We start from the raw sequence: 12,975 nt of genomic DNA, 5'->3' as shown, positions 1-12,975 counted from the left end.
AGGTTATGTTTTTGGGACATGTTATATCCGAGAAAGGCGTATCCGTAGATCCTGCAAAGGTGGAGGCCGTACTAAGCTGGCAGCAACCGAGGAATGTTCGTGACATCAGAAGCTTCCTTGGATTAGCTGGATATTATCGAAGATTTATCCAAGATTTTTCCAAACTCTCCCTGCCTATGACAAAGCTACTAAAGAAGGAGGCTAAGTTCGTGTGTGACGATTCGTGCGAAAACAGTTTTCAGTTGCTGAAGGAACGACTTACTACCGCTCCTATCTTGGCCTTGCCTTCAGGACAAGGCGGCTTCGTGATTTATACTGACGCTTCCGGGACAGGCTTGGTCTGCGTCCTAATGCAGAATGGTAAGGTAAATCGCCTACGCATCACGTCAACTTAAGATTCATGAGAAGAATTATCCGACTCATGACTTGGAATTAGCGGCTGTGGTGTTCGCATTAAAGATTTGGCGACACTACTTGTACGGAGAACAATTCGAGGCTTTTACGGATCATAAGAGCCTCCAGTATTTGTTTTCACAGAAGGAGCTTAATATGAGGCAACGACGGTGGCTAGAATTTCTCAAGGATTACGATTTCACCCTTTCCTACCATCCAGGAAAGGCGAACGTGGTAGCTGATGCTCTCAGCCGTAAGGCTTCTAGCATTTCCGTCAACCTATTATACGTTGGTTGGAAGTTGATTGAGGATTTGGTTTCATGGAAACCGTTTGCAGTCTCATCAAATTCTATCAGTTTTTCTAATCTGATAGCTCAACCTGAGCTGTTAGCCAAGATCCTTGCTGGGCAAAAGACTGATGCGCAGTACGAGATGCTGAAGGCTCGTACACAGCAAACCGATACTCCTTTCCGACTTAAGGACGATGGAAGCGTTTGGCTCAAAAATCGTCTTTGGGTCCCAAATGATCCCGTTTTGAGAGACGAAATTCTCGTAGAGGCCCATAAATCCAAATATACGATTCACCCGGGAGGCACGAAGATGTTCAAAGACTTGCAACGCAGATATTGGTGGAGTAGAATGAAGCGAGACGTGGCCGAATACATCTCTAAGTGTTTGACTTGCCAGCAGATTAAGATCGAGCATCAACGACCTGGCGGAGTGATGCAGCAAATGGACATCCCACAATGGAAGTGGGAAGACATCACTATGGACTTTATCGTCGGTTTGCCAAGGACACAAAGAAAGAACGATGCGATTTGGGTGATCGTTGATCGACTCACCAAATCGGCTCATTTCCTTCCTATCCGTATTAGTCAGTCCTTAGACAGTTTGGCGGATCTCTACATTCGTGAGATTGTGAGGTTGCACGGTGTTCCGGTATCTATCATCTCCGATCGTGATCCGAGGTTTACCTCGAGGTTTTGGGGACAACTTCAAATCGCGTTGGGTACGAATTTAAAGTTCAGTACCGCATTTCACCCTCAGACAGACGGACAGTCTGAACGCACAATTCAGACTTTGGAGGACATGCTGCGTGCGTGCATGATGGACTGGAGGGGAGAATGGGATTCTCATACCAGTCTGGCCGAATTCGCGTACAACAACAGTTATCACGCTAGCATCGGGATGGCCCCTTACGAGGCCTTGTATGGAAAGCCCTGTCGCTCGCCTCTCTACTGGGACGAGGTTGGCGACCGAAGGATGGAATCTCCTGTAGTGCTACAATACTACACTCAGCAGGTGTAGATGATACGAGAGCGACTCCATACTGCACAGAGTCGGCAGAAAAGTTATGCAGATCGTCGTCGTCGAGAGCTCACCTTCTCGACAGGAGATATGGTTTTTGTTAAGGTATCTCCCACAAAGTGCGTATTTCGTTTTGGGAAAAAGGGAAAGCTAAGCCCTAGATTTGTCAGACCGTTCGAGATCCTGGAACGGATCGGTGAAACAGCTTATCGTGTGGCTTTACCTCCTCAGTACGCTCAGATCCATAATGTTTTTCACGTATCCATGCTTCGGAAATACGTTCACGACCCATCACACATCATCCTTTATGATGATGTAGACATTCAGAAGGATTTGTCTTTTGAGAAAAGACCGGTCGAGATCGTTGATCGTCGAGATCAAGTGCTTCGATCTAAGACAATATCGCTTGTAAAGGTGCGTTGGAAGCACCATGGAATAGAGGAATGTACTTGGGAGCCTGACTCTGCTATTAGGGAGAAATACCCTGACTTGTACCTTGATCATTAAGTTCAATTTAATTTCGAGGACGAAATTATTTTAAGGAGGGTTGGATGTAAAAACCAGTTATATAAAAAAAAAATTTAAAAAAAGATCGGACCCGGGTCGGGTTCAGACCCGACCCGGATCCAACCCGTGCCAGCCCCTCGAAAATCCTTTTCAGAGGGGCTGGCAGCCCGCAGGGGGAGGGGAGCCTCCGGCGACAGGGGGCGGGCCCTGTGTGCGCCCCCTCCCTATTAAAAGGCGAGAGGGGAGAGGGGAAGGCTTACGAGCCTCCCCCGACCCCCCGACTCTCTCTCATCTCTCGTCTCTCTCCCCTCTGCTCTCTCTTCCCCCGACTCCATCTCTCTCTCTCTTTGCATCGCCGGCCAACTCCCCTTCACGGCACCACGTCCCGCTCTCCGGCGTCCTCCCTCCCTCGGCAACCACCTCACGGCACCACGTCTCTTTTTCTGGCGAGCAAGGGCTCGGCAGAAGCCTTTGGCCCCTGCACTCTCCCCCTATGCATTCCCTTGGCAGGGGCCTTCGGCCCCTGCCCCTTTCTTTTAAGAAGGTTGGCAGGAGCCGAAGGCTCCTGCCCTTCCTTTTAAAAACCCAGCAAGGGCCTCGAAGGCCCTTGCCCCTCCTTTTGAAGACTTAGCAGGGGCCAAAGGCCCCTGCCCCTCTTACTATTATCACGGCAGGGGCCGATGGCCCCTGCCCTCCTTTAGATATCTGCACCCATCTCCTTTTAATGGCATGGGTCATTGGACCCTACCCCGTTCTCTTTCGTAGCGGTAGGGGCCGATGACCCCTGCATTGAGTTGCGGAGAAACCGAGCTTTCTCCCTACCTATATTCATTTTATACATGCTAAACTACGTACTTTTGCAGTGTTACGCAACGGAGCCCGTTCGCGCCCTGCGAACTAAACCGACGATCACTTACGTTCGTAGACGGCCTCATTCTCGCAATACTCCAAGGTAGGAGAAGTTGCACAAGGACTTAAATAATTAAATCAAGCTTAAATAATTAATGATCCAAATGACTTAATGATATATTTATATACTTATATGTATATAAGTACACTTTTAAATCTAGGACGCGGTTTCGCGATCCTTGTCCTTTGCTTTCGCATTTCAGTTTGCCGTCGCGCTTTGCGCCCAGGCTTTTACTTTCGTATTTACTGCTTATTGTCTTTTAATTGAAGGACGCGGTTTCACGGTCCTTGTCCTTTGCTTACGCACTTTCTGTTTTTGTTGCCGTCGCGCTTTGCGCCCAGGCTTTTGCTTTCATAGTTACTACTTACTGTCTTTTAATTCAAGGACGCGGTTACACGATCCTTGTCCCTTGCTTTCGCAGTTCCTGTTTGCCGTCGCGCTTCGCGCCCAGGCACTTCCTTTTCGCATTATTATCTTTTGTTTCTTTTCCTTGCCATAGACTCAGTGTATTCAAGAGGTATACCTATTCCTCTTTCCACTCGATATGTTTTGGGAAAACCCTTGATCTGGGGCAAGACCAAGTTGTTGGGTGATAGGTTCCTTTGTGAAACCCATTTACCAAAACCAGTGTCGTGACTTACATAGCACCCAGACACTGCGTCATCGGATGTCAGATTCGAGAAAATCACATGCCTTATGTTGGCAAGATTGTGTGTGGTTTCGAAAGATTTGATATGTTAAAATAGTTTTTTAAAAACATTATATCTTTGCGAAACACACTCCCGAGGCTCCTATTAAGGGACCTGTATCCATTTTCTCGTAAGTGTACTTCTTAAACATGCGAGACATGTTAGTACTACGACGATTGGATGAGAGAGTCTTATGACCTCGATTAATGCTTAGTGCAGGTTGTTGAAAACACATATAAGAATGGGATCGCCTTCATAGGCAAGATGCTCGTTTCGGTCTAATGGACCAGAGCATGAAGAATGAGGCAACGGCTAAGAAACCCCGTCGCGCTCAATTCAACCTTGCTTCGTCAAGAGAGAGGACGAAGGGTACCAACTCCGATGGACAGTTCATTTATGGCTTTCAAAAAGGGCAAAAGACCCGTTTTTCCCCAGTCATCGGAGGTTAGGGGGAGGGATAGGGGCTACATAAGTTAGCCTAACACTTCTGCAGAAGTTGGATGCATCCTTATCAGGCCTTGGGGACTTACTCTCTCGACCATCGGTCGTCTCCACAGGAATAGGATTCAGTCAGACAACCGAGGTATATTAAAATACTTAACATAATGAACACTCGGCTTGGACTCGACTGTCTCGACTCACGTGCCATGTATGTACTCGCATGGCCGGTTATCAAGTAATAACTAAAATGAGCATGCACACCCTTTTCAGTTTGTTGTACTTAGCTTATTCCTCCAGTCTATCTGCTTAGTTTGCTCGTTACTACCTGTTGCATAAATTATCTATGCCTAATTTAGTTCTTTCTGTCTTTGTACTCTTCTGCTAGTTTTTCGCAAAACTAACCCATCTCATGGGTACAGGTGACGATTAGGTGCATCAGGTGATGGCGTGACTGCGAGATGATTTAAGGATCCACTGTTTCTGCTCGTAGTGCTTCTCCTGGACATTTTTGGTTTTTGATACGGTTTTTCCTTGAGGAAACCCAAATTTTGTACAAACTTGATACTCTCTTTAAATAGAAGGAATAGTTTCTTAAGTATTATTGCAGATCGTCCATGGTAAATCTTTGTTTCCTCGCTAACATGCCCAAGGTTGTCAAACCTGTCATTTTTCTTTTAAAAGAAATCGTTTCCGCTGATTTAGAAATAAACTCTGTAAAGAAAAGGAATTTTCCAACTATTTCAAGGAATTTATAAGGTTCGAAATTTTGGGGCGTTACACCTCGTGCGTGGTTCTCCAAGCTGGCTGAGGTCATGTCAGCATTTGGGTTTGCCCGATCTGCCTCTAACCACTCTCTTTTTATCAAAAAGACTTGTACAAGGATTGTGGTTATGATAGTATATGTTGATGACATTATCGGAAGTAGTGAAAAAGACATCTCTGAGACAAAGTCCCACCTTTAGAAACACTTTGTGACCAAGGATTTGGGACCACTCAGATATTTCTTAGGCATAGAGGTCGCAAGGAGTAAAGAAGGATTGGTTTTGTCACAACGGAAATATGTCTTGGATTTGCTGAAGGAGACATGGATGTTAGGTGCCAAACCTTCAAGGATTCCTATGGATCCTAAGGCTCATCTGTTTGATGAAAAATCAGAGTATGTGGACAATAGCCGTTATCTCTCCTTAGTTGGCAAGCTATTATATGTGACTCTAACCAGACCCTACATATATGTAGCCGTGAGCAAGATAAATCAGTTTATGGACAAACCTACAAAGGCTCACTGGGAGGTTGCAATGATGATTCTCAAATATCTAAAGTTATCTCTTGTTAAAGGACTGTGGTTTAAACAAAATCCTTCTCTAAATGTTACTGCCTACTCAGATGCAAATTATGCAGGGTCCGTTATTGATAGAAAGTCAACAACTGAATTCTGTGTGTTTGTTGGAGGAAATCTGGTTACTTGGAGAAGTAAGAAACAAACTGTTGTTGCCAGGTCGAGCGTTGAGTCAGAGTATCGGGCTATGGCTCAGACTGCTGCAGAGATGATGTTGGTTAAATCTGTGTTGATTGATCTCCAAGTGAAAGTCTCATCACCTATGGAGATATGTGATAATAGAGCTGCTACTTATATTGCTAATAACCCAGTGTTTCATAAAAGGACAAAGCATATTGAGGTGGATTGTCACTATGTACGTGACCTGGTACAAACTGGGTACATTTGTACCAAGCACATACCTTCAGAAAACCAAATTGCAAATGTCTTCACTAAACCCCTAGCTAGTTCAAAATTTTCAAAATGTTGTGACAAGCTGAACATTATTGATATATATGCTCCAGCTTGAGGGGGAGTGTTGAGAAGCAGTCTACGTTTCTATGCATTTAAGGGTAGTTTGGTAACTATTTAATAGGTCGGGTCTATGGTATTTACTTATTGTTTCAAAGGGTATTATTGTACATACTTTATTGCTGGCTAATTTCTCTATTTAAGTGAGTTTGGCCCTAATGAGAAAACACAATTTATTCTTCTTCTCTCTCTCTCTCTCCCCGTGCCGACTTCAACAGATACAATTAGAAAAGGTTTTAAAGTACAAGGAAAAAAGATACTTAAAATATATACAAAATATATTTTTTGAAAATATTGGAATATCTGGGGTAAATATCACAATACTTTAGGTTTTGGTGGCATTTTTTAAATTCTTGGGAAAATATCAGCCGACATTGAAATACCAATGATGTGGCGATATTTTCAAAATATCTGCAATATCGGTGGCTATGCTATCCACTACCCAAATCCCCTTCTCCCACACCTCCATGGCTGTCTTGCCATCAGCTAAGGCACCGGTCCACTACCACCTGATTTGGCAGCTCAAAGTGCCCCACCCACCATATTTCCTCTGCTGGCCATTCCATGTGCATTCACCCCAGCAAGTTTCTCACACTCGTTTTTTCCACCTTTGTCTCTGCTGCCATCACCTGCAGCTCCAACCTTGTTGCTAGCAGCAAATCACTGCCTTTTCGTACCAGCTAAATCCTCCACCAGTCTCCTTCTCGATGACTGCTGCCATCACCAATTGCTTGCAGATGGGGATTGTAGCTGACAGAAATTGATGCACGTCATCAAGGATGTGTAGTTTCCTTGTCATGTAGCTTGGATTTTTATGCGCAACATTCTACTATGATCACATATGGATTGAAAATTTGAAAGCAATGCTGTGACAGAAGGATCTCCATGGAATCTTTATGGAATGGTTAGTGAATAGTGATTATAATCTTCCAAATTGTGAGATAGTGGCTCTAATTATTTTCTGGCTAGGGTTGTAGAAAGCCAACCTGATGCTTTGCCAGGTTTGTCTAAGTGACAAACTGAAGCAAGTGAAAACAGTCGCTGACATGCATACATACGTGCATGTGTGGGAGCAGAGCTAATGGGAAATTAAAAAATGATAGTAATGGCTTGCATGTGCTGTGTCATTTTATGTGATTCAGATTACATTTACGACACCCAATTCCCATTCAGTGTCATTTTATGTGATTCAGATCATATTTCTCTCAATCAGTTCCCTTTTGATGTCATTTTATTTATTCTGACCGTTTTCTCACTTTTCTTTAAAGATTTTAAGGTACAGAGAAGGCTCTAAAAGAAGCGTCTGATGTTGGGCATATATATTTTTAAAGAAATGATGATATAAGAATATGGAAAAATAATACATGTTTATCCCAAAATCATACAATAGTCTGTATACGTACGGTATTTATTATCCTTTATTGATTTAAGTCCTCAAAGACTATGTATTCTTCCTTGGATAGTATACCTCTCAGTTGATTTTTTTCTTTTAATATCGTCACTTAAATGTGATTTCAAGGGTTGTTGTAGAAGCAATGCTGAAAAATATGTAGTATGTATTGGAAGGGTCTAAGCTATGGCATGATTTCAAGTTTTTGCACTAATAAAAAAGAATAATATTGTAAAACAAGTGAAAAAATTTAAAATGTGTTTGTAAAATGCACAATATTCAATGTAAAACTTAAAAAGATATTATCCTTTTTTTTCAATAATTGTAGAACTATACTTTAATCCTTTCCTGTGTAGATATCTAACGTCTTGTCATTGAGTTTATACATTATATTTCATGTTTGAGGATCTTTCATGTTCGTGGTAATGGTGGCGGATGCCCATCTCTCTTCTTGGTAATGGTTGAGAAACTCAGCTTTTGGTGATGCTGATGGTTGGCATTCCCTTTGTAACTTTTTTGTCATTAATAGATTCTCCTCCTCCTCTGTGTATCCATTGGCATCTCCACTTATATCTCATTTAGAAGTGAAGGAGAAAACATGGGCTTCAAAGTCACTTGCACTGCAAGATACTGTTTAAGCCTATATGTGTATATGGAACAAACATTATTATCTTGCTTTCACTAACCGATACTACCAAATTTCCACATTTGAGAATTTTTTTCCATCTCGATATTGTTTGATATTCTTTATAAAATATATTTCTCAAGTACAAATTGAGCTTTACCATGTGATTTTTGAGGTTACATGGATAAACCAGGTAGAAACATTAGAAACCCTAGAAATTGTTGATAAATCTTGGCTTCAAGGATTTGAGTGTGAAAACGTAAACATATGGCCTACTATGGTTGTCATACCATTGCCTCCTCAAATGTGTCAATCAAGCTTCTTGAGGAGATTTAGGAAGTTGGTATGGATTGTGTTTCCTCATGAGGTTCACAAGATTTGAAAGTTGAATTACGAAAAATAAAAAAAGGAACTCAAACTTGTGGTGTTGAAGATCTTAGGAATGGGAAGGTTGGGTGAGTCTTTGCTTAAGAGTCTTGGGTGTGAGATGTCCAAATATGGAAAAAAAATCTGTGTATAGGCTTGAAACTTTGACCAAAATGGCTGGAAATTAGGGTAAAAATACCAGAAAATAAAAAAATTGTTGCAAAAATTTCAGTTCCAATGATTGTTTTATTTAATTCTTTTCTGTTATATACACCTTGTGTCATATGATAAGTATATGAATGCAGCATATAGTTCAGCCTGTGCAACACAATGCAAGCCCATTTTTTGTTACAGATGGATATATCATGTTGTGGCAGTAAGGTATTAAGACAATTTCATGTCTTATATTAACTGTAAAATGTTGATGACAGTGGTTGAGTATAATTTTATAGTTTTTGAGAAGGTCTGATCGATAATCTTAAGCTGATATTGTTGATATATATATATATATATATTTACATGTAATATTCCTTATTCAATTCTGGAACTATTCCCCCCCCCCCCCCCCCAATGTTCAGTTCTCCATGAGGCTTTGGCCTTATTTACCTTATGAGGATCTTAGCAAGTCACATTGCCTCAAAGCTTTTCATCACATGTGCACATACACATGCATCGGGGTACCCAATTGGGTTACTCATAAAGCTCATTAGTTCATTATCTATAAATGGATTGGACCCATGTGACAAAACCATCATGGTACATGCATAACTTTTGGGTATTCATATGTGTTAATCACCAAGGCCATTTTTGAAAAACCGATCAGGTCCATGTAATGAGAATTTTCATAATTCATTTAGCATGATAATATGTTATAATCATATCACTCACACTAGTGGATAGATTTTTAAATACCTGCAGTGGAATTTTCTATGCTTATATAAACTGTTTGTGTAGTGGTTCTTAGTTATTATACTTATATTCCTTGTATCCATTTTAATATTCACCAGTTTTTTAAACATATATCTTTTATTGGTGCACAGACCAGAGGATCTTCGCAAGCCTTTTGGCCAGTTTGGCTCTCTGAAGGACATCTATCTGCCACGTGATTATTATACAGGGTAAGACTTGCTCTATTTCATGATCTTTTTAGTTCTGGACCTTGAAAAGCTGATGACAGATGTAAACTAAGACATTTCCATTAATTTGTGAAATAATACTGGTACTGGGCCTCTTTCTCTCTCTCTAGTATGTTAACTGCTTTTCTTCTATTATGTTTTCCAACTTGTCAATGAATCAGATTGTCTTATGTGCTTCTTTTAGTTTGCTATAATCGAGTTTGTGATTAAAATTGTTTGAGGTTTCACAGTGGAAGTTAACCTTGGAAGACATCAAGAAGTCCCAAGTGTTTCTGTTACTGATCTTTATATTATGAAGATAATGGATGGTGAGATGTGAAGTTGAGTTGAAGTTCACATTATGAAGATACTTAATCTGTTTTTGAACTCTGAATTGTGAAAGGTCAGCAGCCAAGTGCTTTCTTTACTTGAATTTCTAAAAGTGGTGGGATCATTTATCTGCTCTGTACTTCCCTACTTTCCCAGGATTTGAAGTATATACCCAACACTCAATGGCTTGTGGTTTCAAATGGCTTGGTGCCTCGTGTATGTATTGCTGGTTTGATACTAACATTTTGGACGTTTTGCAGAGAACCACGTGGGTTTGGTTTCGTGCAGTATGTTGAACCAGCTGATGCTGCGGAAGCGAAATATCAGATGGATGGGCAAATTTTTCATGGTCGGGAGCTAACTGTTGTGTTTGCGGAGGAAAATAGAAAGAAACCTACTGAAATGAGGGCACGAGAACGAACAAGGTATTAAGTTATTATTAGTCAATGTATCACACATCCAGTTTGCATGTCCAAGCTTGCTTGTCAGTTGTCTTTTATATTTGAACATATTGGCTGTTGTTAATGGTGAATCCAGAGGCACTCGTAACTTTGATGAGATTCAATGTCCCTTTGTTGAATTCTTGGTACTACAGGTGCATTTTATTGATCAAAGCTTTCCATCCTTACTTTCTTGCTCATTCTAACAAAGCATTTATATTGTTATTAGGGGTGGAACGAGTGACGACAGGCGATATCCCAGGCATTCACGATCCCCTCGTTATTCACGGTCTCCTAAATATTCGCATTCCCGTTCTCGTAGCCCCAGTTATCATTCTCCTTCTAGGCCGAGGAAATACTCAAGGTGTGGCTTCTAGTTTCAGATTGGAATTATAGATGCTGAATTTACTTGTGGCGCTTAGCATGTTTTGGATATCTTGGTTTGCTGCAGATCAATTTCACCAGATCCTAGGAGGTCTGGCCCTGACCAGTCGTACCATCGCTCTCCATACAATTCAAGAAGTAGAAGCCCTATTGATTATACTCGAAACCGACCCACACGAGAAAGGTCTGCATCAGTGAGTGGGTAGCTGATGTTAGTTGGAAGGGAACTATGAAGCATTAATTTCCCCTTGGTCCAAGTAGTGTAAGATCATTTCACTTTAGACATTTATCTTTCCATATTTTGTTTGTTGTGGATCTTTACTTTGTATGTGGTGGAGATCACAGCTAGTGTTTGTTTTATCGTGTAGCATGAAAAAATCGGAAAGATATGCGATGCAATTGGTTCTCTCTCTGAATTTCGCTTAGTCTTTTTTTTTAGGATACAAAAATAAAACCTAAGGAAAATAATTGAGTCTTGTTTCTGTTGGCATGTTGGCCAGTTGATTATTGGCTTCATCAGTTACCCCCGGAGGTTAAATGTGACTAGTCAGTGAAGAAATTGTAGGTTGCAAATGCTAGACGACCGTGATGTTTTTTTGATAATCTGGTAAAACCACTTGACTCACTCACGGGTTCATTGTTGTAAAAACTCTCAAGTCCCCCTTGCTCATGAGAGTACATCCATCTTCATCCTCATGACAATGGATATCCCTTCAGCTTGGTGACATTTACAAGTTGCCCCTACCAAATGACATCAGTCATCTTGGATATTTCAAAAGCTGGATATTGGCATGCACAGTTCATATCTTTGTGGGTAAGAAACGGGATGACTCTCGTTGTATGTGAGCATGAGACCCTTCGGTTATGATTGTGTGAACTAGCCACAGTCATTCTATAACAATGCTTTTCAGGCTCTATTTGGGAGCTGGAAATGAGGGGAGATGGGGAGTTAATAAATGCTACCTATTCCATCTACTATTGTTAATGTTTGGAAGCCAGGTTTTGGGATATGCAAAGGGCGATGAGAGTGGTGGACCTTTTTCAATTACATCCTGGCAAGGCTCCCAAACAGTCTCATAGTGCCCAAGTAACTGGTCCCCGTAAATAGGGGTTCTGATAGAACCAAGTAGAGTGTATGATAATTTTAAGATGGAAAACATGACACAAAATGTGAGGTTAATGGGGGCTTTCTGGTTTCATCACAAACAAAGAGTGGAAGCAATTGCAAAGGAAAAATGACCACCTTGTAAAATAGCACGTTCTTTTACTTGCTTATCAATTTGCAGAAATTCTTATATCTAAATATTTTTGTGCTTTTACAAATATGGTATGACCTTTGAAAATCATTTTTGTTAATGTCATGAAAATGTGTGAACTTTCTTTAACTAAACACTCTTAACACATGTTCACAAATATTTTTGAGAATGTCTCTAAAATGTGTGAACCTTTCTTAACTAAATACTCACGTACGTTCACAAATATGGTATGCCCATCACATGTCATTTTTGCAAATGCTCTCAAAATGTGCAAACCTCCTTTAGTTTAAACACCTTCCACATACGTTCACAAATATGGTATGACCTTAGCATATTGTTTTTGTGAATATTCCCACAATTTGGAGGGTGAGGGGAAGAGTGCCATGATGATTAGGCTCTCCAAAAAAGGAAAAAAGAAATGGTGGTTGGTTGGAGATATGTGTGCCTTCCTAAAAAATAGTGTATAAATAATATGCATTTTGCCTTCCTAAAAAAAGTGTCACCAAAATGTTTGAACCCCATTTGGTACAACATTAGTAAATAATTTTTGCAAATGTTCTCAAAATGTGCAAACCTTCACACACATTAAATGCAATGCATCGTATGTATTAAAGTTTTGTTTTGCATTTGAGAACTATATTCGCATAAAAATAATTTGCGAAGGTCATACCGTATTAACGTATGTACATTGAGAGTGTTTAGTTAAAGAGAGTTCACATATTTTGGGAACATTCAAAAAAATGATTTGTGAAAGTCATATCATATTTGCAGACACACATCGTGAGTGTTTAGTTAAAAGAGGTTTGCACATTTTTGAGATATTCACAAAAATGATTTGATAAAGGTTTACTATATATGTGAAAGGGCAAAAAATATCTTAAAAGTTCAAGAATCAGAAATTTTGAATATGAAAGAGATTTTGGCAAATTGGTAGGTATTTTGTAGAACCTGCCATTTCACAATACCATCATTTTT

The 12,975-nt window shown here is 40.6% G+C and overlaps 1 protein-coding gene across 3 annotated transcripts in view; it reads left to right on the top strand.

Annotated features, from left to right (window-relative positions):
- Nucleotides 1-11,158, top strand: part of LOC149815831 (serine/arginine-rich SC35-like splicing factor SCL33) — a 32,670-nt gene extending 21,512 nt beyond the window's left edge. For all 3 annotated transcript variants that reach the window (XM_089988457.1, XM_089988456.1, XM_089988455.1), the window contains 4 exons: nucleotides 9,516-9,593; nucleotides 10,181-10,345; nucleotides 10,590-10,724; nucleotides 10,812-11,158. In XM_089988457.1, coding sequence (XP_089844583.1) covers nucleotides 9,516-9,593; nucleotides 10,181-10,345; nucleotides 10,590-10,724; nucleotides 10,812-10,950 — 517 coding nt within the window. In that variant the 3' untranslated portion in view covers nucleotides 10,951-11,158. The remainder of the gene's footprint in view (nucleotides 1-9,515; nucleotides 9,594-10,180; nucleotides 10,346-10,589; nucleotides 10,725-10,811) is intronic.
- The last annotated feature ends 1,817 nt before the right edge of the window (nucleotides 11,159-12,975 follow it).

The sequence above is a fragment of the Nuphar pumila genome, chromosome 15 (genome assembly GCF_984573655.1).
Source record: "Nuphar pumila chromosome 15, dmNupPumi1.hap1.1, whole genome shotgun sequence".
In the NCBI taxonomy this organism is placed as follows: Eukaryota; Viridiplantae; Streptophyta; class Magnoliopsida; order Nymphaeales; family Nymphaeaceae; genus Nuphar; species Nuphar pumila.
This window is presented reverse-complemented; position numbering and strand designations above follow the sequence as displayed.